Source organism: Pogona vitticeps, chromosome 10, assembly GCF_051106095.1.
Source record: "Pogona vitticeps strain Pit_001003342236 chromosome 10, PviZW2.1, whole genome shotgun sequence".
Lineage (NCBI taxonomy): Eukaryota > Metazoa > Chordata > Lepidosauria > Squamata > Agamidae > Pogona > Pogona vitticeps.
The window spans coordinates 23,650,355-23,674,785 of NC_135792.1; the positions used below are offsets into that span (position 1 = coordinate 23,650,355).

The 24,431-nt window shown below is 47.3% G+C and overlaps 2 protein-coding genes across 9 annotated transcripts; one reads left to right on the forward strand and one right to left on the reverse strand.

Annotated features, from left to right (window-relative positions):
* Positions 1 to 573: 573 nt before the first annotated feature.
* On the reverse strand, positions 574 to 2,428 carry DDX28 (DEAD-box helicase 28). Its single transcript, XM_072980964.2, has one exon. The coding sequence runs from the start codon at positions 2,363 to 2,365 to the stop codon at positions 698 to 700; it is 1,668 nt and encodes a 555-aa protein (XP_072837065.2). The 5' UTR covers positions 2,366 to 2,428; the 3' UTR covers positions 574 to 697.
* Positions 2,429 to 2,815: 387 nt separating this feature from the next.
* On the forward strand, positions 2,816 to 24,032 carry DUS2 (dihydrouridine synthase 2). Of its 8 annotated transcripts, XM_072980969.2 has the most exons (18): positions 2,877 to 2,935; positions 3,416 to 3,568; positions 5,188 to 5,330; positions 6,514 to 6,559; positions 6,690 to 6,781; positions 7,193 to 7,236; positions 8,227 to 8,287; positions 9,057 to 9,104; positions 10,154 to 10,219; positions 11,787 to 11,857; positions 12,288 to 12,374; positions 14,623 to 14,791; positions 16,050 to 16,171; positions 18,796 to 18,939; positions 20,190 to 20,277; positions 21,640 to 21,713; positions 22,944 to 23,116; positions 23,241 to 24,032. In XM_072980969.2, coding segments are annotated over exons 2-18 (1,461 nt in total). In that variant the 5' UTR covers positions 2,877 to 2,935; positions 3,416 to 3,537; the 3' UTR covers positions 23,243 to 24,032. The 8 variants fall into 8 exon arrangements, with proteins under 8 accessions (XP_072837069.2, XP_078236637.1, XP_072837068.2 ...); XM_078380511.1 differs by lacking the exon at positions 3,416 to 3,568 and having other exon boundaries at positions 2,835 to 2,920; XM_078380513.1 differs by lacking the exon at positions 3,416 to 3,568 and having other exon boundaries at positions 2,871 to 2,935.
* Positions 24,033 to 24,431: the final 399 nt, after the last annotated feature.

A 24,431-nucleotide genomic window follows, 5' to 3' on the forward strand; every position in this document is an offset into this window, starting at 1 on the left:
AGCCAGAGGTTGGGAGTTCAATCCCCCACTGGGTCTCCTTCACAGTGGCTGGACTTGACGATCCGGGGTGGGTCGCTTCCAGCTCTGCAGTTCTAAGATTATAGTGGTGTTATCCTAGCTTGGATAGTAGGAAGCCAAGACTGTAGCAGGTCTTTTTTTAAAAAGCGAAGTGTGCTGCTTATATGTCACCCCCATAGCACTTAAAGCACTTTCTGGGTGACTTAAAATTTAATGATGCATGCAGGCTACACATTGTCCCTCCCCAGGGAGCTGGGTACTCAATCTACTGACCTTAGAAGGGAAGGAAGGTCGAGTGAACCACAAGACAGCTATCTGCGTTTAGACTGGGGTTGTGATCAGAGTTTTGGCTGCAGTACTGCAGTTTAACCATTGCACTACAAGGCCCAATGCGAGTCCGTCTTTGAAATCTCTGTACTGACCTCATTCAGCTAGAAGAATCAGAAGACTGTAACCGGTACTCTCCTTTTATATACAGAATGTGGTTTCTTAGAGCACACAATCCTAAAGATGAATAAAATAATGAAAACCAGACAAAACCAATGCCACCAACCATTTAAGTGGTGATTTTCTTTATTCTAAGGTTGTTTTTTTAATTTTATTTTTTTGGAAATATCACTCCTCAAGAAAAATAAACCTATGAACGTGTCTACTTTCCCATGGTTCAAACTCAGGTCCTTCAAACAGGCACTCTCAAAATGGGCTCCATCCCTGGCAACGGAGTCCTTTTGCGAGCCGCAGTTTCGATTTTCCAGACCAGATCCACATCCCACCTGTGGGTGACAAAGCTGATGACAGTCCCAGGGAACTTGCTGCCTATTCGGCCAACTCGCCCCACCCGGTGTAAATAATCCTGCAGCGTTTGTGGGAAATCGTAGTTGATCACGAACTCTACGTGGATCGTGTCCAGCCCCCGGGAAGCAATATCAGTGCACACCAAAACATCAAATGTGCCTTTCTGGAAAGCTCTGAAAATGCTAGCTCTTGTGGCTGCTTCCATGTGTCCTTGCAGGCGTTGGTGTTTAATCTTATGGTCATCCAAAATGTAACTGAGCCAGTTGACGGTGCTGGTGTCCTTACAGAAAACCAGGACTGCTCCAGAGGAGGGTTTTCTATCCTTGATAAGCTGCACCAGCTCGGTCACCTTCTCGCTGCCCTTGACGCGTATGAATTTCTGCTCTACATGAGGCTGGAGACGATGCAAATTAGAGCTGCTCAGGACACGGATGCTTCTGATATCAGCGGCCTTGCTCAGCATCTCCTGCAACCCCTTCGGGACGGTGGCTCCCACGGCCACCAGCTGGGTTTTGGGGTCCCAGACGTCCACCACCTCCTTGTCGCTGGCCGCCAGGGGGGCGTGCTGAAGCACAGATTCCACCAAGTCGACAAAGCTGGGGTCCAGCAAGGTGTCCACTTCATCCAGCACCAGGCAGTGCACTTTCTCCAAGGTCAGCACCCGCTTCTTCAAGGCGTGGTTCAGGATCCCCGGCGTGGACACCAGGAGGTCGGTGGGGCCGGCGCGGATCTTCTGCCGGACGCTGTGCAAGCCCCGGCCGCCCCCAATCTCCCTCACCTGCAGGCCCAAGGGAGCGCACAGCCGGGTGGCCACACTCTTCACCTGCCCCGCCAGCTCCCGAGAAGGGAGCACCACCAAGGAATGGGGGGACACCACGGAGGAGGAGAGGCCGCCGGGCAGGCTGCGGAAGCGCAGGAGCCTTTGGATCAGGGGCAGCAGGTAGGCCAGGGTCTTCCCGCTGCCCGTCTCGCCGGCGCAGAGGGCGTTGGCCCCGGCCAGCAGAGGAGGGATGACCCGCTTCTGGACCGGGCTGGGCCGGGTGATGCCCAGCTCCTCCTGCAAGACGGAGCACAGCTGGGCCTCCACGCCCAGGTCGAGGAAGGAGGCGGCCGGCTCGTCCCCGGGCGCTTCCTCGCGAGGAGGCGCCTTGCAGGTCCTCAGCAGCTGGAAGTAATCCCCGCGGGACTGGCGGTGCTTCCAGCCGGCCGAGGCCAAGGGCGGCTTCTCCCAGCGGCCCACCGTGTGGCCCGCGGCCTGGCTCAGCTCCCGCCGCCGGCTCAGCAGCAGCAGCCGCCGCCCCGAGGCGGGGATCGAGGCCTTGTCCTTCTTCCGGCCCTGCCGGGAGGCCGCCGCCTCCTCCCGCCGCACCCGCCACGCGTAGGGGATCCGCACGACCGGGATCTCCTCCTCCGCCGCCTTCGCCTTCGCCTTCGCCTTCGCCTTCGCCTTCGCCTCCTCCTGGCCCGGGGGCAGCCCCGAGCTCCACCGGACCGCCGGCCTCAGCGGCAGCCGAAGGGAGAACCAGGCGGACCAAGCTGTCCGGCCGGCCATCGCCTCTCCGGCTGGGGAAAAGGAAACCCAGGCAACGGTCGCAAGCGGATGACGCAAGGAGGGCGCGACGCCGCCGCCGCCGGGCCGGGCGCTCGCAGGGCAGGCGGCGGCGGGGAGGTGGGGGAAAAATGACGACAACATTCCGCGCCCTCGCCGACCGGTTTCAGACCCTAGAGAAAGAAATATAGAGGGACACTTCCAGGAAAAACAAGGGGTGGGTGTCTAATAGATACGCTGACTAATGGGTTTCCCTGCTTGGAAATAAAACTTATGAGCTGAAGTTATTGGTTTCACTACGTTTTTTGTCTGTCAATGAGCTGAGATGCCGATACTTTGGCAATTTCTAAAACTGTTGGATTCTTTGAGTTTAAGAGACAAATCCCTCACTTATTTTCATATCTCTATGTTCCCTAAGGGAAGCACGCGGCGGATGACGATACTCGGGGGAGTGAAAGAGAGAGAGGGGAGGGGCGAATTCGGCGCATGCGTAGAGAGAGGGGAGCCGGCGCGTGGAGGAAGGAGGCGGGGCCGAGAGAGGGGGTGCGCGAGCGGTCGGTGGGTTAATTAACGGTGGGGATAATTGGCTCCCTTGTCCTTTTTTCCTGGCTTTTTAACGGCTGCCCGGTCGGTGCCTAGAGAAGGGCTTAGAAATGTGGGGGGTTGGCCGAGGGGGGACTACAACTCCCACCCTCCCCCCAACCCCAGGAACGTGACTGGGGGAATATGGGAGTGGTAGTCCCCGCGATCTTAACCTTTGCAGGCGTTCCTGCCTCTCTGGGGTAAATAAGGTGCTATTTTAGAGCTTTGATGGAGGATTTTAAAAAGCATTTTTAAAAATATATAGTCCTTTATTTTATTTTGCAATTTTATTTTATTTTGCAATTTCTTTTTATTCTGCAGTTTTAATGTAATTTTGCAATTTCTTTTTATTTTGCAATTGTATTTTTATTTAGGATTTATTTATTATCTTCTCGTAGATTCCCGAGTTTGGGGAATTTGAGATCAAGAGCTGCCTTTTTTTTTTAAAAAAAATGATTTTAATTGATCTAGATACAATCCTGTCAACGCTTTTCCAGCGGTAAAGGAGGGTCTCGAGATGGGGTGACGGGCCCCCAAGTCGCTTTTGACTTAAGGTGACCCTAATAGACTTTTGAAGACCTGTCAGATATTTAATGACTGCTTTTACCAGGGCCAGCCGCCCAGGTGAGTATCCATGGCCGAGCAGGGATTCGAACCCAGGTCTCCCTCCCTCCACCCACTGCACCCCACTGGCTTTCATGTAAATAAATGTGAGCAGGGTGGCACAGCCCTTCTCAGTCCCCTCTTAATGGAGGGAAAAGAGGACTGGGTTCCTGGGGCAGGACGTTTCAGCTGGTGAAATTTTGCATTAAAATTGCTAAAATCACCCCTTCTGGGTAGCTATGAGTCAATTCTTTTTTTTAAAGTTGGTTTATGAATGTGGGATATTGTGCTTCTGTAATCCACGGTTCAAAAAGCCAGGAAATGGCCCGATATTGCTGCACAAGATCATGCCCGCCTTGCCAGCAGGAAAAAGGTAACCAAGCTTTACCTAGCGAAGGGCAGCCTGAATGTTGGCGACACCCATGGCAGGCAGCAGTCACGATGGTCTACAGCAGTGGTTCCCAACCTTGGGCCTCCAGATGTTCTTGGACTACAACTCCCAGAAGCCTTCACCACCACCTCTGTTGGCTAGGATTTCTGGGAGTTGAAGTCCAAGAACATCTGGAGGCCCAAGGTTGGGGGCCACTGGTCTACAGCACTGGTTCTTAACCTTGGGTTACTCAGGAGTTTTGGACTGCAACTCCCAGAAGCCTTCACCACCAGCTGTGCTGGCTGGGGTTTCTGGGAGTTGCAGTTCAAAAACATCCGAGTAACAAAGGTTAAGAACCACTGGTCTACCGGATCCCCTCTTGTGCTCATTGCCATTCACCAATAATTAGAGGCACAGGAGCCCTATAAGTAGGGCTTATGATTGCCCTATAAGTAGAGGATCGGGGCAAAGGCGGCGATGTGCTCTCTCCTTGAAGACTTCCACCGAGGACAAGTCTGCTCATCGTGATTCTATAACCAGAGTTCTTTTGCAATTTAAAGGATTCCTCATAATGCTGCTTGCCATCTTCCCTCTTGTCACTTACACCCATTAGATTTAGATCTGCTTTTCCAGCTGCAAGGAATTAGCCTTTGCCTATTTTTTTCTCTGCAAAACAGTCTTTCAGAGGGCTTCTTCCTCCTCTGTCGCGGCTTCTCTTTTCAGGCTACACTTAGCCAGTGCCTTGTTTTTTGTGCTCTTAAGCCCCCGTGAGCATCTTGCTTGCCTTCCTCTGAACCCAGTACGGTTTATCTACATCCTTCTTAAAAGCAGCAGATAATCCTTAATTGGAATGGATTGCTGAATACAATGGATCCGCTGCTTATTATTATTTGGAAGTGATGAATCTTTCAGGGCAAACTGAAATTGCATTAGTCTTTTGTAGCTCCTGAGTCATATGCATACATTTTACATCTCTTTTGCTTTTCTGTGTAAAGCTCCTTTAGACAACCGTAGGCCCTCCGTTCCTGCTTAGATTCACAATCCGTGGTTTCAGAGTACGGTTTGGAAGTCAGACGCAAATCTTAGCTGTCTAGTCATTTTCAGATGTTCATATTAATTCAGCACACCACAGTTCAGCTAAGCGATTTAATCTTTATGTGAGTTCTGTATTCATGTTATTGTCTCTTGTCTCCTTGTCCTCCTTGTTTGTTTACAGCTGGACATTTTCTCAGTTTAAAAAAATAATAATTGGGTTTTTTGTTTGTTTCAGATAATTCAAAAGACAGTATGACAGTGAACACAACTTCGCTCTGTTTCAAAAATAAGGTCATCTTAGCTCCTATGGTGCGGGTCGGGACCCTACCAATGCGGCTCTTGGCTTTGGATTATGGGGCAGATATTGTTTATTGTGAGGTAAGATGGCAAGAACACAACGCTTACTGCTGGATAGCTCATTGGATTAGGTTTAGAGCCAGAGGTTGGAAGTTCGATTCTCCACTAGGCCTCCTTAACAGGGGCAGGATTCAATAATCCATAAGGTCCCTTCCAGCTCTGTTTTCTGTTTGTTAAATCACATGACAGGCGAATATCTTGGAGTATTTTTTTAAGGGGGATATTTTTCTGATCTGGTTTCATTGCAGGTGTGCAAATATGTGAGAAGTACCACTGAGAAGCATTTTGGAGTGTTTGGCTGAGTCTGACACATGCTTTGCTCTTTATTGATGTGTCTTGTACTAGCAAACATCACAAAATCTAATTGGAGAAGAGCTGTGCCTGGAAGGAGTTTTCTTCCCACTTTCACACAACCAGGAGGGCCTCTGATTCTGCAGGCAGTGCACAATTGGGTGTGCCACGCAGAGCCTGCTGGAGGCAGCAGGGAAGCACAGACACAATTGCCTTTTGCGATTGTGTGAGTAAATAGATTTTTTTTCACCCTTTGTTTTCACACTGTGACAAGTCAAAAGGTGTGTTCACACACACACATATCAAAGTTTGGTGTGATATATTGCTAGCTATGTAGCTGATTCAGAGACTGGGTTCTGTGTCAAGGGCTGCATGACTGAATGGACATATGGAGACATATTATTGGCCAGCATAAGGTGGCCTTCTTGCTAATCCCAGCTGAGAAATCGGGAAGCATCCTTGTGGATGGAGAGACTTTCCAGTGCTTCATGGAACAAATTCCCCATTCCTTCCTTAATTGTTAAAAAGCATTGTCCAGTGCTAATTGGAGTATACATTTAGCTAAGTTGAAAAAGTCATTGTTGTTTTTTGGGGTGCCTATAACAGGAACCTTGTGCATCAGAAACTACAATTAATGAAAATTAGGAAAAGGAAATTCACACTTTGCCCAGGTACTTATTTTTGTCGGTCAAACTGGAGTATTTTTTTGTAAAGTCAGAAGGTGAAATGTTTATCGCCCTCCACGTTTTGATTAACAGCTCTGACTATCATTGCTCATCATTTTCTCGTCGTTCTGGGAGAGTTGGGAATTACCACCAGTGTCTGGAAAGTCACAGATTCCACAGCTCTGATCTACAGCAAAACACATCCTAGAGCTCTTGATCTAATTGTTTCCGGAATTTTTGTCTTTAAGGAGCTGATTGACATAAAGATGCTTCAATGCAAGAGAATGGTAAATGGCAAGTATCTGCTTACTTTGTTCACCGAATTGCAAATTAAGGTTAAGTCATTCTGGTTTCCTACTATTTTTGATTCCTTCAGTTGCTTTGCGTTGTTAAACAAATGCAAGCATTACTCTTTGTCTTATAGATGTGCTTGGAACAGTGGACTTTGTGGCTCGCAACGAGAGGGTTGTGTTCAGAACCTGTGAAAAGGAAAAGGATCGGGTTGTCTTTCAAATGGTAAGAATTAGCGAATGCTCCTCTTTCTGCCAGCAAAATATAATTTGTGATATTCCATTTTTCAATAAGCGGTGGTACCTGGAATCCAGCTGATACTTTTGCAGTTCACTGGGGTAAGCTTTGTTTCCTACTTTACCTCAGTTTTCAGAGAGGTCGGAAGATAGTGCTATATTTGGAGTCATTATCTGTTTAAAGAACTGTCTGATTCAACTCTCCTTGGAAGTTGAAGTTCTGAAAGGATCTTCCCCTTCCTCCTGAGTAGTTAGGGCCTGGAGACCTGGACATTCCACCACCCTACCGGGAGGTGTATTGCATTTTTATTTAAAATTATAACCATTGGCTGAAATCCAGCAGTCAGTGGCAACTAGAAAATTTGTTCTTTACTTCTTTTTTCTTCTTGCTGTCGTTCAGGGAACAGCTGATGCTGAGAGGGCTTTAGCAGTAGCCAAACTTGTGTAAGTAAGCAAAATAATCTTTGTTTGTTTCCAGTGGAACCTGTTGAGAACTTGTTTGGTATAATCTTTACTGGCGAGCCAGCCTTAGATGTAAATCCAGAAAAAGATTACTGCCTTGCTAAGCAAAACAATAGATGCTAATGGCATGTTAGTTTTGTAGCTGGCTGGATAGCTGAGTCATTGAGAGCCCATGAGGTGGATGTTTGATTCCCCACCTTTCTCTCAGAAGAAGGACCAGCCCGGGTGGCCTTGGGCCAGCTGCAGAGTCTCAGGGTGTCTCCAGAAAAAGGGAATGGTTACCCACTTCTGAGTAGTCTGTACCTAGAAATGTTAATGTGGCTTGCTGTAAACCAAAATAAGTAAACAAATAATTGATCAATCTTAGAACTGCAGAGCCAGAAGGGACCTTATGGGGAATCGAACTCACAACCTCTAGCTCCCTAGCCAGATGCCTAAACCATGGAGCCGTCCAGCAATTCTGGATGGCTCAGAACTGCTGATAATAATGGTAGTAGCGAGAACATCAGGGAGCTTCAGAGAAGCTTTAGAACCCTGCGCTCTACCCCTCCCACATTTATCTGAGTTGCCTTGCTAGGCACAGTGACCTCTGTCTGGCCTGAATGAAGATAGGCCCTTGCCACCTCATGGCAGTTGTGTGTCATGCTCCTTAATGCCATAACATGCCAGGGTGGGTGGCTTTTATGAACCTTGAACTTTCAACAGACTCCTCAAGGATGGCAACGGCCGGGCCACCTGAGAACTAGGCATAATTTTTAACATGATGTCCCCCCCCCTCCCTTGGTCTCTCCCTGCTCCCACCTTCTGCTATCTAGAGACCAATAAGGGCTTGGGATCCTTAAAAAATACCTTGGGAATTCAGCTGCATCAAAAACTGGGTGTGAATCTTTTCAGTGAATTGATAGCATCAATTTTACTTTGGGCCCTGTACTGTTCACGCTTGTGATTTCTCATTTGTTCTTTGCAATTCAGAGAGAACGATGTGGCTGCTATTGATGTCAACATGGGATGCCCCAAAGAATATTCCACTAAGGTTGGTCAGTGGTACCTGCCTGCATTGTAACCTTTTTTTTCCATTTAAAGAAAGCAAGATGCACCGCGGGGGTTACGTCTATGCATCTGCTTCATCCTCTTCTAATTCTGTTAGTTTGTTACCTGTTGTACACAGTTCTCAAATTTATGGGGTGTCTCAGCTCCTCCGTGGCCCCAGCACTGCTAAAAAGGAGGGGTGGTGCTAGTGATATATAGGCTGATGTATTTACTGGCATCCCTTCAAGCTTAGTCTTTAATTGGAAGAAATAGATATCTAGGATATTTTAACAAAAGATGATGTGTGCTTTATTTATTTAATTCAACTTCTAGTCTGCACATTTGACCGGTGGTCACTCTGGGCAGTTTACAAGAGTAGAAACAGCTACAGAGGACCCATCAATATATGCAGTAAAGCTAGAATGAATTGAAAATTAATCGAATGGCTGCAGGTGTCAAAGCGGAGCGAAATTTAGAAAGCCTGCCAAAACGAGAGAGTTTTTAAGGATTTCTTGAAAATTTCCAGGGAAAGGACCAGATGAATCTCAGGCAGCGGTTCGTTCCAGAACAAAGGGGTGACCGCCAAGAAGCCCCATTTCCTTTTTTTCCCCTTTTTCTGGGTCTCCCTTGGGGTGAAACGTCCTCCCAGCCTGCAGTTTGGGATGTTTTTATGTTGGGAATGCCAGGATCTTGCGACAGGTATTTGCAACCTTGCGTTTTTCTGCTGCTCGGATAATGAAGGTCTTTTTTTGTGTGTGTTTGCCTTCACACAGGGAGGGATGGGAGCCGCACTCTTATCTGATCCGGACAAAATAGAATCTGTAAGTAATCTCTCTCCCCTGTTATTTATTTCCCCCGGTTATAAATTAGTATGTATTGTCCCATTAATAGAAAAAAAGACCAAACTGCTGCTCTTCCAGTTTTATTAATTTTTTTCCAGCTGGCTCAACTGCTCAGTCATGGAAATCTCACAGAGTTGTGCCAAAAGCACACAACCGTCTTAACGTTGGGCAATCAAAGCTCAGGAGAGTTGCCCTTGGTTCTCAAACTGGGGTCCCCAGATATTCTTGGACTACAGCTCCCAGAAATCCTGGCCAGCACATCAAGTGGTGAAGGCTTCTGGGAACTGCAGTCCATGAACATCTGGGGGAACCCAGTTCGAGAACCACTGCCCTATAGCTCAAGGGTTCCCATCCTTTGGGTCAACCAGATGTTCTAGAGCTGCAACTCCCAGAAGCCTTCACCACTAGCTATGCTGGTTGGGGTTTCTGGGAGTTACAGTCCAAGAATTCCTGGGTTACCCAAGGTGGGGAATCACCACCCTAGCGCATGCTATCTGGGGAAGTCTGGAAGAGCTAGACCCCCCCCCCCCAAAAATACCGTATTTTTCGCACCATAAGACGCACTTTTTCCCCACAAAACAGGGGGTGGAAAGTCTGCGTCTTATGGAGTGAAGAAAACAGATTATATTTTCCTGTTTTCTTCTCCAAAAAAATTGGTGCGTCTTATGGAAAGGTTCGTCTTATGGAGCGAAAAATACGGTACCCGTCCTGGGCTCCACACGCTGTGATTTGTCATGCTGTTTTCCACACTTGGTAACAGCCCTTGGGCCTTGGACCAGACAAGCAGAGTTTGGTCAGAAGCTTCCTCGCTGGGTGTTTTTAAGAGCCAATTAAAGGCCTGGCTCTTTAGGCAAGCCTTCCCCCATGTCACTTTCTGATTTTTATTTTTCTTTCCACGGTCTATCCTGATTTCTGTCTTTCCATCTTGAATGGTACTGGTAGGTATTTCAAGAATCTGAGCTGGTAGGTATTTCAAGAATCAAAAATCCTTTTGCTTAAAGATTATTTTATACCTGCTCTTTCATTAGATCCTGACCACTCTGGTGAAAGGCATTATGAAGCCAGTGACCTGCAAAATCCGAATCCTGCCATCCGTAAGAACCAATTGTAGCATTTTGAAATATGTGATCGTGGAAACATGCCTAGGGTAACCTGCTGGATACAGTGGCTGGATAAAACAGGCATCATCCTTGTAGCCGATGGTACAGCGATGAGCAAAGCAGATTTTAAAAGACCAGTACTATTTGTGCTTCCAATTTTGGGCATGCAAGGCCTGTTCTATTGTGCCCGCTATATTGAAGCCGGCCAAGTTCTCAAAATAACTACTAAGGCTCTAGCCAGCAGCACATGGTTAGGGAACAGTCCTCCAAACCATTTAGCCTATGCAAGTATCTAAGGTAGTCCAGATCAACTCTGGCTGAAATTGAGGGCCGACCTAGCTGAGCCCTAATATGAGCTGAAGGGTCCCCCGAAGTGAACCCCAGTATCTGCCTTGTGAATTTATTCTGCACAACCTCCAAATTGGACTGGACTTCCTCTCCCCATATTTTTGCTCCTTTAAATCTGACATTTTAGCAACAAACAACTTGAGGGGGGGATAATGAACATTAAAAAAAAATCCTCCTCTAACATAAAACAGCCCGTTTTCAGCTGCCCAGTAGACCTGGCCCTCGTAAGGGGGTGGCATTCAGATGTTGCCTCCAGGGAACTTTCCCGCAGAAATGCAGGCCCAGTTATTTGAATGATCACATCCGTTCAAGGACAAGGGCCATCAGTTGACCAGTTTATACTTAGGGGCTCTTTCCCCACAGACCATCGTTTGGGTTTTTGAATAGTTGATTGTTAATCACCCTACTTTACAAAGATGCCCAAACTGGGTTAAACTTTTTTTTAAACCCAATTAACCACTAAAGCAAGTAACTGTCTAAGCAAGGCAGTGCAGTGTTGGTAAGAGGCACTTCGTATGTATGTAGTTGTCTCTTCCAGAAAAGAGGGAAACAGCACATTGACTGATAGCAGTAAGTCAATATATAATTTTTAAAAATATATTTACCCTTCAGACTTCCAAAAGGGGATATGATGGATTTGACAGCTTAATTGATCGCATGTAAACTTAGTAAGCTGTGTTAAATAATATTTGCAATGTTGGAACCATTCTTGCAAATATACAGAGAGAACAACCGCACAGCCGTTAAACTAAGATGTTTGTGCTGCTCGTTTTGTTAAGATTCTGGACCATTGATTCTCAACCTTGGGTAACCCAGATGTTCTTGGACTGCAATACCTAGATACCCCAGCCAGCACAGCTGGTGGTGAAGGCTTCTGGGAGTTGCAGTCCAAGAACACCTGGGCTACCCAAGTTTGTGAACCACTTTTCCAGACCTAGGAAAGAGTCAGGTTTTGCTCCTCCCTTGAAGGACATTTCTCCAGGTGCACAAATCACAGGTATCCTTAAGAAAGATCTGTGCAGATTTGTGTTTTGGATAGAACACGCAGAATTCTGCAGGCACATCTGTAAGCCTTTAACTATGGATGACACCCGTCCTCATGCCCCCCCCACCCGTTGTGCACAAAGCTTGCGTTTTGGTCTTCATGGCTGCTTGCACTGAACAGAAGTAGCAACTCTGGATGTTGGTTTGTTCCTTTCTTCTCCCTTTTCAGATGGAAGAAACGATAAACCTAGTGAAGAAGATAGAGAAGACAGGAGTTGCCGCTATTGCCGTTCATGGCAGGTAAACCAGAGAGATGCCCGTTTCTCCGGAGAGGCAGACATTCCCCCAGCCTGTTCTGAATGTTGTGCAGTCATATAATCATAGAATAATGGGAGGGGATACACAGCCTAGTGTGACGGGCAGAGTGGTGGACTGGAACGCAGGAGGCCTGGGTTTGAATCCCCGCTCAGTCAAGCAACAGGATGGTGTTGGAAGAAGCCTCTAAGGCCATCAAGGCCAACCCCCTGCTCAGTGTGGGGACCCAAACCAAAGTATATGGGATGGGCGGTTGTCTCATTTTCTCTTGCACATGCCTCCAGCATCGGGAGCGCTCTGTACCTCCCGAGGTAGCTTACGGGGGGCTTGTCATTCCATCTGCTCAGAGGAATTCTCTGGATGGAGCTGGTAATCTTTGGTCTCTCTGCTTACTCTTGTTCTCTGCTTCGCAAAGGAAGAAAGAAGAGAGGCCCCAACATCCGGTTCAGTGCGAGGTCATCAAAGCCATCTCTGGAGCCGTGTCTATCCCGGTAATAGCCAAGTAAGTGGGACTCGGTAGCTGCTTTTTCATCCGTGTCTAATTATAGGTACTAGACAACAAGCGAGAGGCAGGCAGCTGGGAGGTTCTTACGAGGGGCCGTGGCATCCCCACGGCACTCCGCGGCTGGCACAGGTCAGGGTTCTGCACCCAAAGAATCTAAATTCTGAGCAACTCAAAGGTTGGGCGCCGTGACCCAGAGGCCGGCTTCTGGCCAGAGCTGGCATTACTGGTGTAGACAGACCAATAGCTTGACTCTGCTCAAGACAACGGCTTATGTTTCTGTGCTCTCGTAGTTTGTTACTTCTCTGTCCCCCTCCCCTAGAATTCTGGCTCCTGAGATTTCGGCAGGCGCTTTCCTCTTTGTTGCCAAGTACACACATGGTACTCAGTGCGGTGACAGACTTAGGCCTCTTGAGAGCAGGGTTCAAATTCCCGCTTGGCCATTGAAGCTCACAGAGGGGGCGGGGAGTGAATACCCCACTTGCCTTGAAAGCCCCGTTGGGGGTCGCTACAAGTCGGTTTGACTCGGCAGCAAAGAAGAACAACACATTTCCAGCCGTCATTACTAGAAATCTTCCCTTGTGGCCCAATCCCAGGGAAATTTGATTTTTTGAGAGACCGAATACCATCCCCCAGTCTTGTGCCAGTCTGGAATGACCGGCATGCCTCCTGCTGTGCTCATTCCCAGTGCTGGGGATTTTATTTTCCCCAAGGTTTGGCTCTTCAGTGATGAATCAGAAGCGTTTGCACACACGTTTCCTTAGTCCTCCTGGTGGCAAGGAAAGAACCAAACCTGAGTACTTTCTTGGCAATCGCCTTCGCTTGGATCAGCAAGAGCTAGTAAAATCACAGGAAGACCAGGGCCCCTTCCCCCCCCTACAAAAAAGGTTTGCTTCCCACTATAATCTTGAGAAGCTGAAAAATTCTAACTATGTAGATTGCAACAAGAATTGATTGTTTCCTCCTCGTTTGTGATCCTGTGTGGAAAATCTGAAAAAGGTTGGGCTGTAAACGTTGATCCAGCAGACAAAGGGAGTCCAACAGAGATATTTTTGAAAGATAAAACTTCAGTGGTTTGTTTCACTGGAATGGACTGGTTTGTGTTGTTTAAGACCAAACCCCTATTGTGTAACACTGTGTGCCTAGGCAACGTTTACATTTTCCCATCTGTTGTGCAACTTGGCTATGTCTGAGCATGTGATGGAGAGCCAGCAAGATCACGCATTACCCCTTAACATGGTTCCTCACTTGCACTCTGCAGTTCCACCAGGATTGTGGCCTTTGTATGTACAGTAACTACCGATCACTAAGAGAACAGGCAATGAGTAAAACAAAATAATATATGATAAATATGAGATTACCTTTTCTAAAAACCTTGTTGGAATTGGGAGGGGGGTGGCATTTCTTCCTCAAAATGAGCAGGTATTTAAGCAGAAGGGTAGATTTTTTCTGTCTGATTATTTCCGAGAGCCTCAAAAAGCACCGTTTGACTGTCTTTGTTACCTCCTGCTCCGCTTTTAATGGAGTGAAATATACAGATCACGTTGGCCTCTGTTACAATGCAGTGAGAGTCAAACCTGATGCAGGGTAGGTGAGAGAGTAAGAGACGAGACCAAAGGTCCCTGGTTCATATCCTCCACTAAATTCTCCACCCCAGGTCATCTTGCAAGCTAGAGCGAGCATTAGCAAAATGGGAGCATCCGCCCTGGGGTTTCCTTTACACATCATCTTCCATGGGTGCTGAAAAAAAACAAAACAGAATGCTATTTTAATAGTGAATGCCATACATACTAGCATAGTCTCTGGCTTCCTCTAGTAGCCAGTTCTGGTAACTTCATTACAATATATATTGGGGGTGGGGATTTTTCTTTTAACATTTTTAGACCGCAGATAAGTGAATCAGTGGATACTCATAAGTGGAGGCCATCTTTACAAAGCCAGGCACGCTTTTTGATGTTCTTTCTGAGTACAGTGATGCCTCGCAAGACGAATGCCTCATGCAACGATAAACTTGCAAAACGAAAACATTTTGTGATACTTTTTTTGGTGACTCACAAGACAAAAATTTTGCAATAGGAAACGACTCACGGAACGAATTATTTTCGTCTTGCGAGGCATCAGTGTAGGTTCATTTATATCCAGAGTACCCAGGATGTGAGCATTGAATGCAGCTGCTGATATTATGGTTTATCACCACTGAAAGGAGTATTCAGTGTTTTGTTTTTTCTTTTTCTTTTCTAATTTCCAGCGGAGGGTCTCATGACTTCATCAAAAAGTATACTGACATAGAAGCCTTCCGGGACGCAACAAGGGCATCCTCGGTGATGATTGCCCGCGCTGCCATGTGGAACCCGTCCATCTTCAGGAAGGAAGGCCCCTGCCCCTTGAAAGATGTCATGCAGGAGTACATCAAATATGTAAGCCCCGACATGCTAGATTCTTGGATAGACCCTTACAATGACGGTGACTACAGTGATGTAAATTCTGTGAAAGGTGTTGGATCTTCCTGTTGTTCCACATGGAGAAATGCAGGTTTTAAGACATCTTGTCCTGGAGCAAAAGAGCCTTCGGTCCTTGTCCGTTTGGCTCTTGACCTGAGAGCCCTCGATGAGAAACGTTACTTCTGGGGAACAGCAGCTCCCCTGATCCTGCAGGTGGCAGGGCTGACACACAGGCTTGGGCATTCCGGGGCTTGGAAGTCCAAAAAAATAGAGGACATTTTCTAAGGTCTGATTTAAACTTCTGGGAAGAGCAATCTGTCCCTTTCGGCTGGCACAAGCAGACGAAAGAATAGGTGGCAGGCAAGAAGGAAAGGTAGTTCTGTCTATTTTTGTGTCTGCTGCTGGAATGTGTTCCCCTTACTCGTTGTCCCCAAGGGATTTCTACCTTTCATACAAACATAGTTGCCCTGTTCTACGTTATCTTGTGCGCAGTGGTTGAACTGCAGTCCTGCAGTGAAGACTCTGCTCACAACCTGAGTTCAATCCCAATGGGCTCATGTAGCCGGCTGGAGGTGGACTCCGCCTTCTATCCCTCCGAGGTCAGTAAATTGAGCACTCAGCTCGCTGGAGGAGCAAAGTGCTGTTTGCAAAATTACGTTGTAAAACATCCAGAGGGTGCTTTAGCACTGTGGGGCAGTATATCAGTCAAAACAATAAAAATAAATACATACTTTTCAACGCGGGCGCACGCATGTGGGAGAAGTGTACCGTCTCTTCAATGCATGTCAACAGATTTTGCTACAGTTTGCGAAACTGGGATAATCCGGCTTTTTAAAAAAACAACAACAAGCAAACAACAATCAGGATATGAAGGGCCTTTGCCTGCTTCTTCTTGTGAGTTTTGATTAGTTTCTCGTTGGATAAAGAAGCCCTTTAGGGATGAACATTTCAGGCAGCCAAGAAGTGTTGGAGTGTTAAGTTGGGTTGGTTGGTTGACTGGTTGACAGGCCACCCTATTAGTGCAAGCGCTACTCTTGCATCAGATGAGAGGCGGTGGGTGTCGCAGGCAGGAGATCTGGGTTGAAATGCCTGCTCGGACATGGAGACTGACTGGGGGGTGGCAGGAACAGTAAAACCCCTCATTAAACGTCCTACCTATCTATATTTAGACCTTTAGAGTACCTGCCGTTGCACCTCTTTGTTAAATTATTAATTTCTTGTCTCATTTTATCAGTCCGTCAGGTACGACAATCACTACACCAACACAAAGTACTGCTTGTGCCAGATGCTTCAAGAACAGCTGGAGAACGCACAAGGGAAGAAGCTACACGCTGCCCAATCCATGCAGGAAATATGGTGGGAGTTTTTTCCTTTCTAGTTCATCTGAATGTCCTTGGAGAAAGCCGCTAGGGCAGTGGTTCCCCAACCTTGGGCCTCCAGATGTTCTTGGACTACGATTCCCAGAAGCCTTCACCACCCCTTGTTATGGTGGCCAGGATTTCTGGGAGTTGCAGTCCAAGGACGTCTGGGGACACAGGGTTGGGCGCCACCGCCTTAGTGTAAGGGGCTGGAGGGGTGGGGGAAGAAAGTATAATTTGAAATAGATCTTCCCTGAAAGTGGCAGGATTAGAAAACCCACAGGGAACGGGACCCATTTGTGTGTGTGTGTGTGTGTGTGTGTGTGTGTGTGTGTGTGTGTGTGTATAAACTTTGTATAAGATTTCTTCATTTTATATTTATTTTATTTATTTATTTATTTATTAGATTTTTACCCCGCCCCTCTAGACATGTCTACTCGGGGCGGCTTACAAAATAAAACCAAACAGTATAAAAATATATAAAATCATAAAATTACATATTTCAATTTAAAACAATTAATTTTCTGCAATTTGGAGATTTCTTTTCACTATAGTACAAAGCTGGTCTTAGATCTTAACAAAGGAACAAGATCTTGAAACACAACAGGCTGAAACTCCATCTGTAATATGAAAATTCAAAGATGAATTTCTGCTGAGCACTACTTCCTTGACGTTCTTGCTCTGAGTATATAGAAAGATATATTTCAGCCTTTCAGCCCAGCAGTACAATCCAATACATGCTTATTGAGAAGTAAGTCCTGCTTAAAATCAGATGGAAAGAAGTAGCTAATGTTACCTGTTTGCACCCCCTTCCTGTGACACATCTTTTTTAAGAGTCTTGAGTCTTTACTAAGGTGCTCCTACCTTTTAATTATAGAATGAGTAAGAACGTGTAATTAAAAGTCAAACCGTGGTAGTGCTGGACTGGGATTCAAAGATAGGGTGGCCTTTCTGCACTGGAGATGGGCACGAACCGGTTCGTTTAGTGGACGAATAGGTGCGTTCAGTGCTTCAAAGCCCCGCCTCCTTTATCGGGCACCCACTCAGAGGTAGCACCCGGAGGAGGCGGGACAGGGAAGCCAGGTTGCTGCCTCTGAGTGGGCGCCCGATAAAGGAGGCGGGGCTTTGGAGCGGCAAACCCCTGTTCGACTGCTAGATGAATCGCCCACGACCCGCCAAACTGGTGGGTCATGCCCATCTCTGTTCTCCACCGACCTTTGGGTGTGTACCCCAACGTTTCAGATAGGCTCTTGGCCCCAAGTTCATCCTGTTGCATTAGAAAACTATTGAAATAGGACTTCCAAGGCTTAGCAGTGGTTTCTATTTTGTGATATGTCCCTTGTTTTCGTATTGCGTAAGTTACAGTGGACCCTTGACTTACAGACGGCTTGACTTACAGACTTTTTGAGTTACAGACTTCTCTGGCCGCAAAATTTAGGTTTGACTTGCAGACTGAGATTTGACTTACAGACCAGAAAAAAACCAAAATGGAAGAAAAACGGCCTGTTGCGGGATTAATCGGTTTTCAATGCACTGTAGGTCAATGGAGACTTGACCTACAGACTTTTTGACTTGAGAACCGCCTTCCAATACGGATTAAGTTCTCAAGTCAAGATCCCACTGTATTTGAATCTCAAGGTTCCGATATTCCTGGCTTCTGCTGTGCTGCAGTTACTAGAATGGAACACTTGTGATAGGTTTTTGGTTGGTGCAGAAATGAGATTCATGCACCCGCGTGCTTGTGAAGGAAGCCGGTCAGTACCAGCTAACTGGAAAAAGCTCTGCTTTGGTTGTTCCAACGCTCAGTTACTTCCACTAAGTCTCTCTCGGGCTGTGGAGCTGTATTTTGCAAACTAGTTTCTTGCTGCCCCCTACTGGCCAGCTGGCATCTAGCACCTGGTAGAGAAGTACCTTCCACTACTGATCCTTGAGGTCAACCTATGGAGTGGGGATTGTTGCATATTTGCAGAATGGCAAGGGCTGAAAATGGAACAAAATGTGTCATGTTTCCACTCTCTTTGACACCTGCCCAAGCCTATCCTTGCTGCATGGGTAGTAGTGCCGTGGAATGAGGCACCACGATTTCCCTCTGGCTTGGTTCTTCTCTGGTGCTAACCCCCCTCCCTGTGTTCTTCTGCATGGCATCTGCCCACCCAAGCCCTAGGCCTGCCGCCCAAGGAGCAGAGGAGCATTTAAGGGGGTGGGGGGAGAGAGGAGGTTTGGGGTCTTACATATCTACTGTGTTTTTTACTCCCAGTGTAGGGCTGTTAAATGAGTGGGCAAAGCATAGAGGGAGGGCTTTCCTGAGCCTTCCGGACCCTCTCGGTGAGCCCAGATAGAGCCAAGGACTTTCTTAAAATTTCCCACCCACCCTCCTTTCATTAGGTAGAGCCTGAAACACATTCGGTGGTTGGAGGTGCCTCGGCATATTTTTAAAAAGTTATAACCTGGTGAGGTGACTAGCATTCCCATCCCATAGGGGTAGGTCCATTACTTTAAAATCCTCTGCTTTCTCATCTCTTCAGCTGTTTGCAGGAGTGGCTCATCCGTAGCTTGAACCTGGTTGTTTTATGATTCATATATATGTGTGTTTTTGTTGTTGTTGTTTTGTTTTTTAATTAGTGAAGTCTTTGGTATGAGCAGTTTTTACCAGGAAGCGTCAGCTTTTCTGGAGGGGAAGAAAGTTTCATTAGAAGCCACCGACCAGGACGAGGAAGACCAAGCCGACGATCCAGAAGTCAGAAAAATGGCCGTGAGATTTGATAAGTAAGCGAAGCAATTGGCTACCTCAGTTTTTCTCAGCACATGGCTACTAGTTGGTGCCTTCTGTCTCGGGGTGAACTCTGTGGCCCATTTAAGGCTTGGCTCTGGCTGTGGGAGATTGGGAGTTTGGATTTGCCCCATTGGGTGCATCCTGGGAGAAGAGCCAGCCTGGGTGGCCTTGGGCAAGCTGCACACAGTCCCAGGGCTCCCCCTAGGGGAAGGAAAAGGTAAAGCACATCTGAGGATTCCGTACCCGGAAAACCCTGAAAAAGGTTCACCATAAGTCAGAATTGACTTGATGTTACATGATGATTATTCTTGAGACTCTTTCGTTGCCCAAGCTGACTCTTTCATAAATGAAGTGTGCGTCACTGAGCGCTTTATGATTGCATAATAGCAGAGCACATGTCTTCAGGGATAGCACTAATGTACGTACAATTTGTGCATATGACACACATACACACGTGTATAACATAGATGTGATATTGGAGTGACACTGGGCAGTTTTAACAAAATGTGAATAGCAATGTGATTGGGCAACTCGGGGGGTGCTTGAACACTGGGGGGGGGTGCTTGTGCTTCTTTCTTATCCCGTTAGCTAAATCCTGGCCCTGCCCTCTTGCTAAGGCAGATTTCCTCCGAAGGACTGGCGAGGCATTCTGACGTTGCTTCCCCCAAACGGGCCGAAATATAACAAGGGACCAGTGTGGGGGTGGGAGGGACAGGTCGCTTTTGGAGTTCATCAGGGAGCACCTCAAGTGTCTAAGGGTCAACCTTTTGGACTAGCTCTCCCGCCGTCTCGCCAGCCAGGCTTGTGACCGGGGAATTCTGAGAGATTTCGTCCAGAAAAGGAACTCTTCTGCACTCCTGGTGTGCTGCAGTCCGGGAGCCCCGGAAGTGAAGCAGGAGCTGCTTAGATAGACCACCCCACAACGCTTAGAACGCTCTCTGGGTACTTTACAATTAAATCATGCAGATTAGACATTGCTGCTGTCCCCTCCCCGTCAGCTGCATACTCAGTTTAGCGACCTTGGAAAGATGGAAGGCTGCCGTTTCCCCACCCCACCACCACGAGGCTCCTGTGAAGTCACGGAGGGAGTTGTGTTGTTGTTCAAACCGATTTCTTTCCCCGCTTCTCCCAGTCAACAGCTGTGGTTCCTCATTTCTGAGTGATCCACCCTCCATCTGTTTTGCCACAGACCGGAATGAATTTCAGCTTCCTAGTCACCGTTTATTGTCGTTTTTCTCCCCAGGCGAGAATACCCCCCACAGATTACCCCCAAAATGTGTCTTTTGGAGTGGTGCAGGAAAGAAAAGCATCCCCAGCCAGTTTACGAAACGGTGAGTCTTTGCGTTTTCCAAGACCCTTGGGGTAGAGTCCTCGGTTGCCTGCTGAGAAACAGAGGCTTGGAGATTTTTGAGTTTTTAGACCACAGTTCCCAGAACCCTCCAGGCAGCAGGAGGGATGTCTTGTCCGCCTCCTGTATCAGTGGCTGAGGAAGACAAGGTGGAGGGTGCTGTGACTCTGGCATCCTTCAGGTGCATCTTCCACGGTCAGCTGGTTGGCTATAGAATGCTGGACCAGGTGATACAGCAGCAGTAGGGCTTTTGTGATGCTCTTGATGTCAGGTACCAAGACCATAAAGCCAGTGGCTCTCTCGCTCGGGAGCAACATGGAAGGAAAAGGGCCAACCACTGACTGCCTGGCAAGACTTCTGCGTGCCTCTAGTTTTTGCTGTGTGTGTGTGTCTTGTATGCAGCCTTTGCTCCGATTTTATAGCATCCTTGGTGTCTGAGCTGGACCTGCAGAAAGGAGCTGTACCTTTCTCTCTCTCTCTCTCTCTCTCTCTCTCTCTCTCTCTCTCTCTCTCTCTCTCTCTCTCTCTCACACACACACACACACACACACACACACACACACACACACACACACACACACACACACACACACACACACACACACACACACACACACACACACACACACACACACACACACACACACACACACACACACACACACACACACACACACACACACACCAATCAATCAATCAATCAATCAATCAACCCCATTGTATTCTGGTACAAAGAGCCTTCCGTCCCCCATCTGCCCGATAGGATCCCGCCCTGACGGACAGCTGCCGTCTGGACTCCTGGGCTGCGATCCAAAGGCATCCTTCAGGGGACGCCCATATGTTTTCCCAGTGGGATGTTTCACACATCGCGTTTCCCAAACTTGTCACGTCGCAGACTGCCCCGGGACATTCCTCTGCCTTTTCCACCGCGGTGTGCCATGTGCTGTCAAGAGGCAGCTGTTCCATAAACGGAAGCTTGAAACTCTTTCGGGGTCGGAAGAACCAGCTGTGCGATGGTTCAGATGGTATGGGTGGCATGCGGTCCCAGCAACAAGTTGAAATACCCCAACTGTTGGAGGGTAGGATCCGATAGACCCTATTGAAGGACTAGTGCAATACACATTTTGAATGAGAGGGGTGTGTGTGTGTATTTGTGTGTATGTTTTCAAAGAGGGGGGGGCTCTGTGCTGCTGTTCCAGCTTAGATTTTTACAGCTGACGTTTGTCTGACCTGGCCTGGATTTTATATGGGAGGCAGAATCAGCTCTTGGGTGGCATGAATATTTCTCTTTTTAAGAGAAGTAGACCCACATCACCGTCGCCCTCGCCCTCTTGTCTTGCTGTAGATGGAAAGGCCGCAGGACAGACTCTTCCGTTCCGTGGTCACCGTAGCAGAACAAAAGTACAGATCAACTTTATGGTAAGCGTTTTCAGAGCTTGGTTTTGTTTGATTTTTTTTTCCGGTAGACATTGTCAGGTTAGTGTCCTGTCGATTCAGATTTGGATACCATGTGAACTGTGGAGCCAGAGGTTGGGAGTTCAATCCCCCCACTGGGCCTCTGATCCGTGATCATCTGAAAGTTCTAAACCTGGAAAGAGGATTGATTAGCAGAAGGAGCTGATATTTAACAGTACTTCAGCTGTTCAAAGCACTTTGTGTGTGTTGGCTGTCCAGAAATTTCACCTGGTCCAAAACACAGCAAAATTAACTGGGGCTGGTCAGAGGGGTCACGTAACCCCTCTGTCACAGCAGCTCCACTGGCTGTCGATTCGTTTCCAGGCACAATTCGAACTGCTGGTTCTAACCTCTAAAGACCTAAGCTGCTTAGGCCCAAACTATCTCAAGGACTGCATCTCCCTTTATGAGCCTGCCCAGGTGTTAAGATCCTCAGGACAAGCCTTTCTCTCGGTCCCACCACCTTCTGAGGTGTATATGGTGGGGACGCAAGAGAGGGGCCTTCTCTGTGGCTGCTCCCAGACTCTGGAACTCCCTCCCACTGGAGGCCTGCCTGGCCCCCTCTTGGCTGTCCGTCCCCAAGCAGGTGAAGATCTTTCTCTTTAGGCAATCTTTCCTTCAGTGACCGGCTGCCTTGAGTGGGAGTTTTAAATGGATGGCTGTGCCTTACTGGTTTGAATGTTTTTTTGTGTTGCTTATGCTTTTTAATATGATATTCCTTTGAGCCTTTTCAGTATTTCTGCACTCTCTGTTTCTACCTTTTTTGTCTTTTAATGATGCAAATCCTTTTGAAGGAGAAACGCTGAGTAAAAAAAGGTTTTAAATAAATAAACAAACAATAAATACGTAGACTGGGAGAGACCGTCTCCTGGTCTCTAATCCACACCAGAAGTGAAGTCTTGAAAGGGCCCCTCTGACTTGACTCTGCAGTCCCCACGTTGTGATTCCCGTTAACAGAGGAACCTGGCCATGACTTTTGAACCTTCTTTGAAGGTTTTTCCTGCACCATCCACAGGACGGTGGTGCTGGTTAAGGAACGCCTATATGGGTTGAAAGCTAGTATTTGTTTGCTTTTTTAAAAAAATGATCTCATGAAGGTGTCACCGCCCCTTGTGTTTTGGGGCTGAATGTTGGAGACATTTCGGATGTCTACGTGTGTCTGTTTCACCTGTTCTGAATTCTTGTCGTCTGCAGGGAAAAGTCGAAAAAGTTAGCTGAACAAGCGGCGGCTATTGCTTGCTTAAGGACTCTCGGCCTTCCGGAGGGGAAGTGGAATGAAGAGGTAAACCATTTGGTGAACAAACGCAAGAGGCAAGACCAGGAACCTTTGGTCAACGGAGAGCATGGACTTCCAACAGAGACTGCTTGTAAGAAACCTCATTTTCTTCCAGGAGCTTCTAGCGCTAACGTTTCCTAAGTAGTCAAAAAAAGAGAGACATTTTACACCGATGGCGCAATACGTTTCTCACTGTTTATTTCTCTTAAATGCAGAGAACCGGGTCAGGAAAACGTGGATCTTGAATCACATCGTGAATAAATTCTTGGCGGGTTGTTCCTTTGAGACATTTACACAGCTTTCCGGGGGAAATGGGAGATTGTAAATGTTTTTGGAGTAGAAAGCAGAGAGGATGAGATCAGAAATGTTCTAATTGGAAATTACATTCCTGTTCAGCAATCCCAAGGTAGACGCTTGACCGTTTGCTACTGGTTCCCTTTTTTGAGGGGAGGAATACAGTCAGACAGCTGAGTGAACAGCTCAGTGGTTGAGGTCAATGGCTGTGGAGCCAGAGGTTATGAGTTCGATTCCCCACTGCTGTGCCTTCTGGGAGAAGAGCCAGCCTGGGTGGCCTTGGGCCAGCTGTGCAGAGTCCCAGAACTGCCCCCTAGAGGAAGGGAATGGGAAACCCCTTCTGTGTCTTCCCTACCTGGAAAATCCATAAGCCAGAATTGACTTGACAGCACACAATGATTAGTATTACTGCAACAACCCGATTTAGCAACAAGTGTGATATCCAAGATAGCACAGAAAATTGGAAATCTGTTTGAAGTATAATTTTTCTTGCCTGCTGGTGGCCATTCCAATCTGTATTTGGAGTCAGGACAGCAAAGATGGGATTAGAGGTTCCTATGCAGGGTCTTTTTTCTTTACATTTCACATACGGTATGTTTTTAAATTCTGTTATTATGACACTCTGAATCTGCGCTCCAGTATTAAACCTATTCTTACTGGTCGTTTTCCTGTGGCTAATGATCATAATAAAATTATCTCTTAAATCTCTTCCATTCCAGCCTCCTTTGTCTAAACTCTGTAATATTAAGCGCCACGCTTGTTCCAGCTGGATTCAGAACCAAGTGAGGTGCGGTTGGAGGGGGTGCCATTCTGCCCGTCTGGCTTCTTCAAACGTTGGCCTTAATTTCTAGAACCGCCAAAGTCTTTACCTACTGGCAAGAAGTTCCATCATTTATCCTGAATGGAAAAGAAACTGGGATGGGGTTAAACAAGGGCTGGTTCAGTTCAGAATGGCTCCCTTGAGGTTCGGGGGAGCAGAGTAAAGGGGGAGCCGTCTGAGGCACCGTTGTGGGTTGTGGAGAGTATTACAGGGCAAGGAACAGTAGGCGGGTTGTGCCCTGTGGCGAAAATAGGTCCAAGCCTAGTGCTTTTGCTATTTCTGTGTAGGCAAA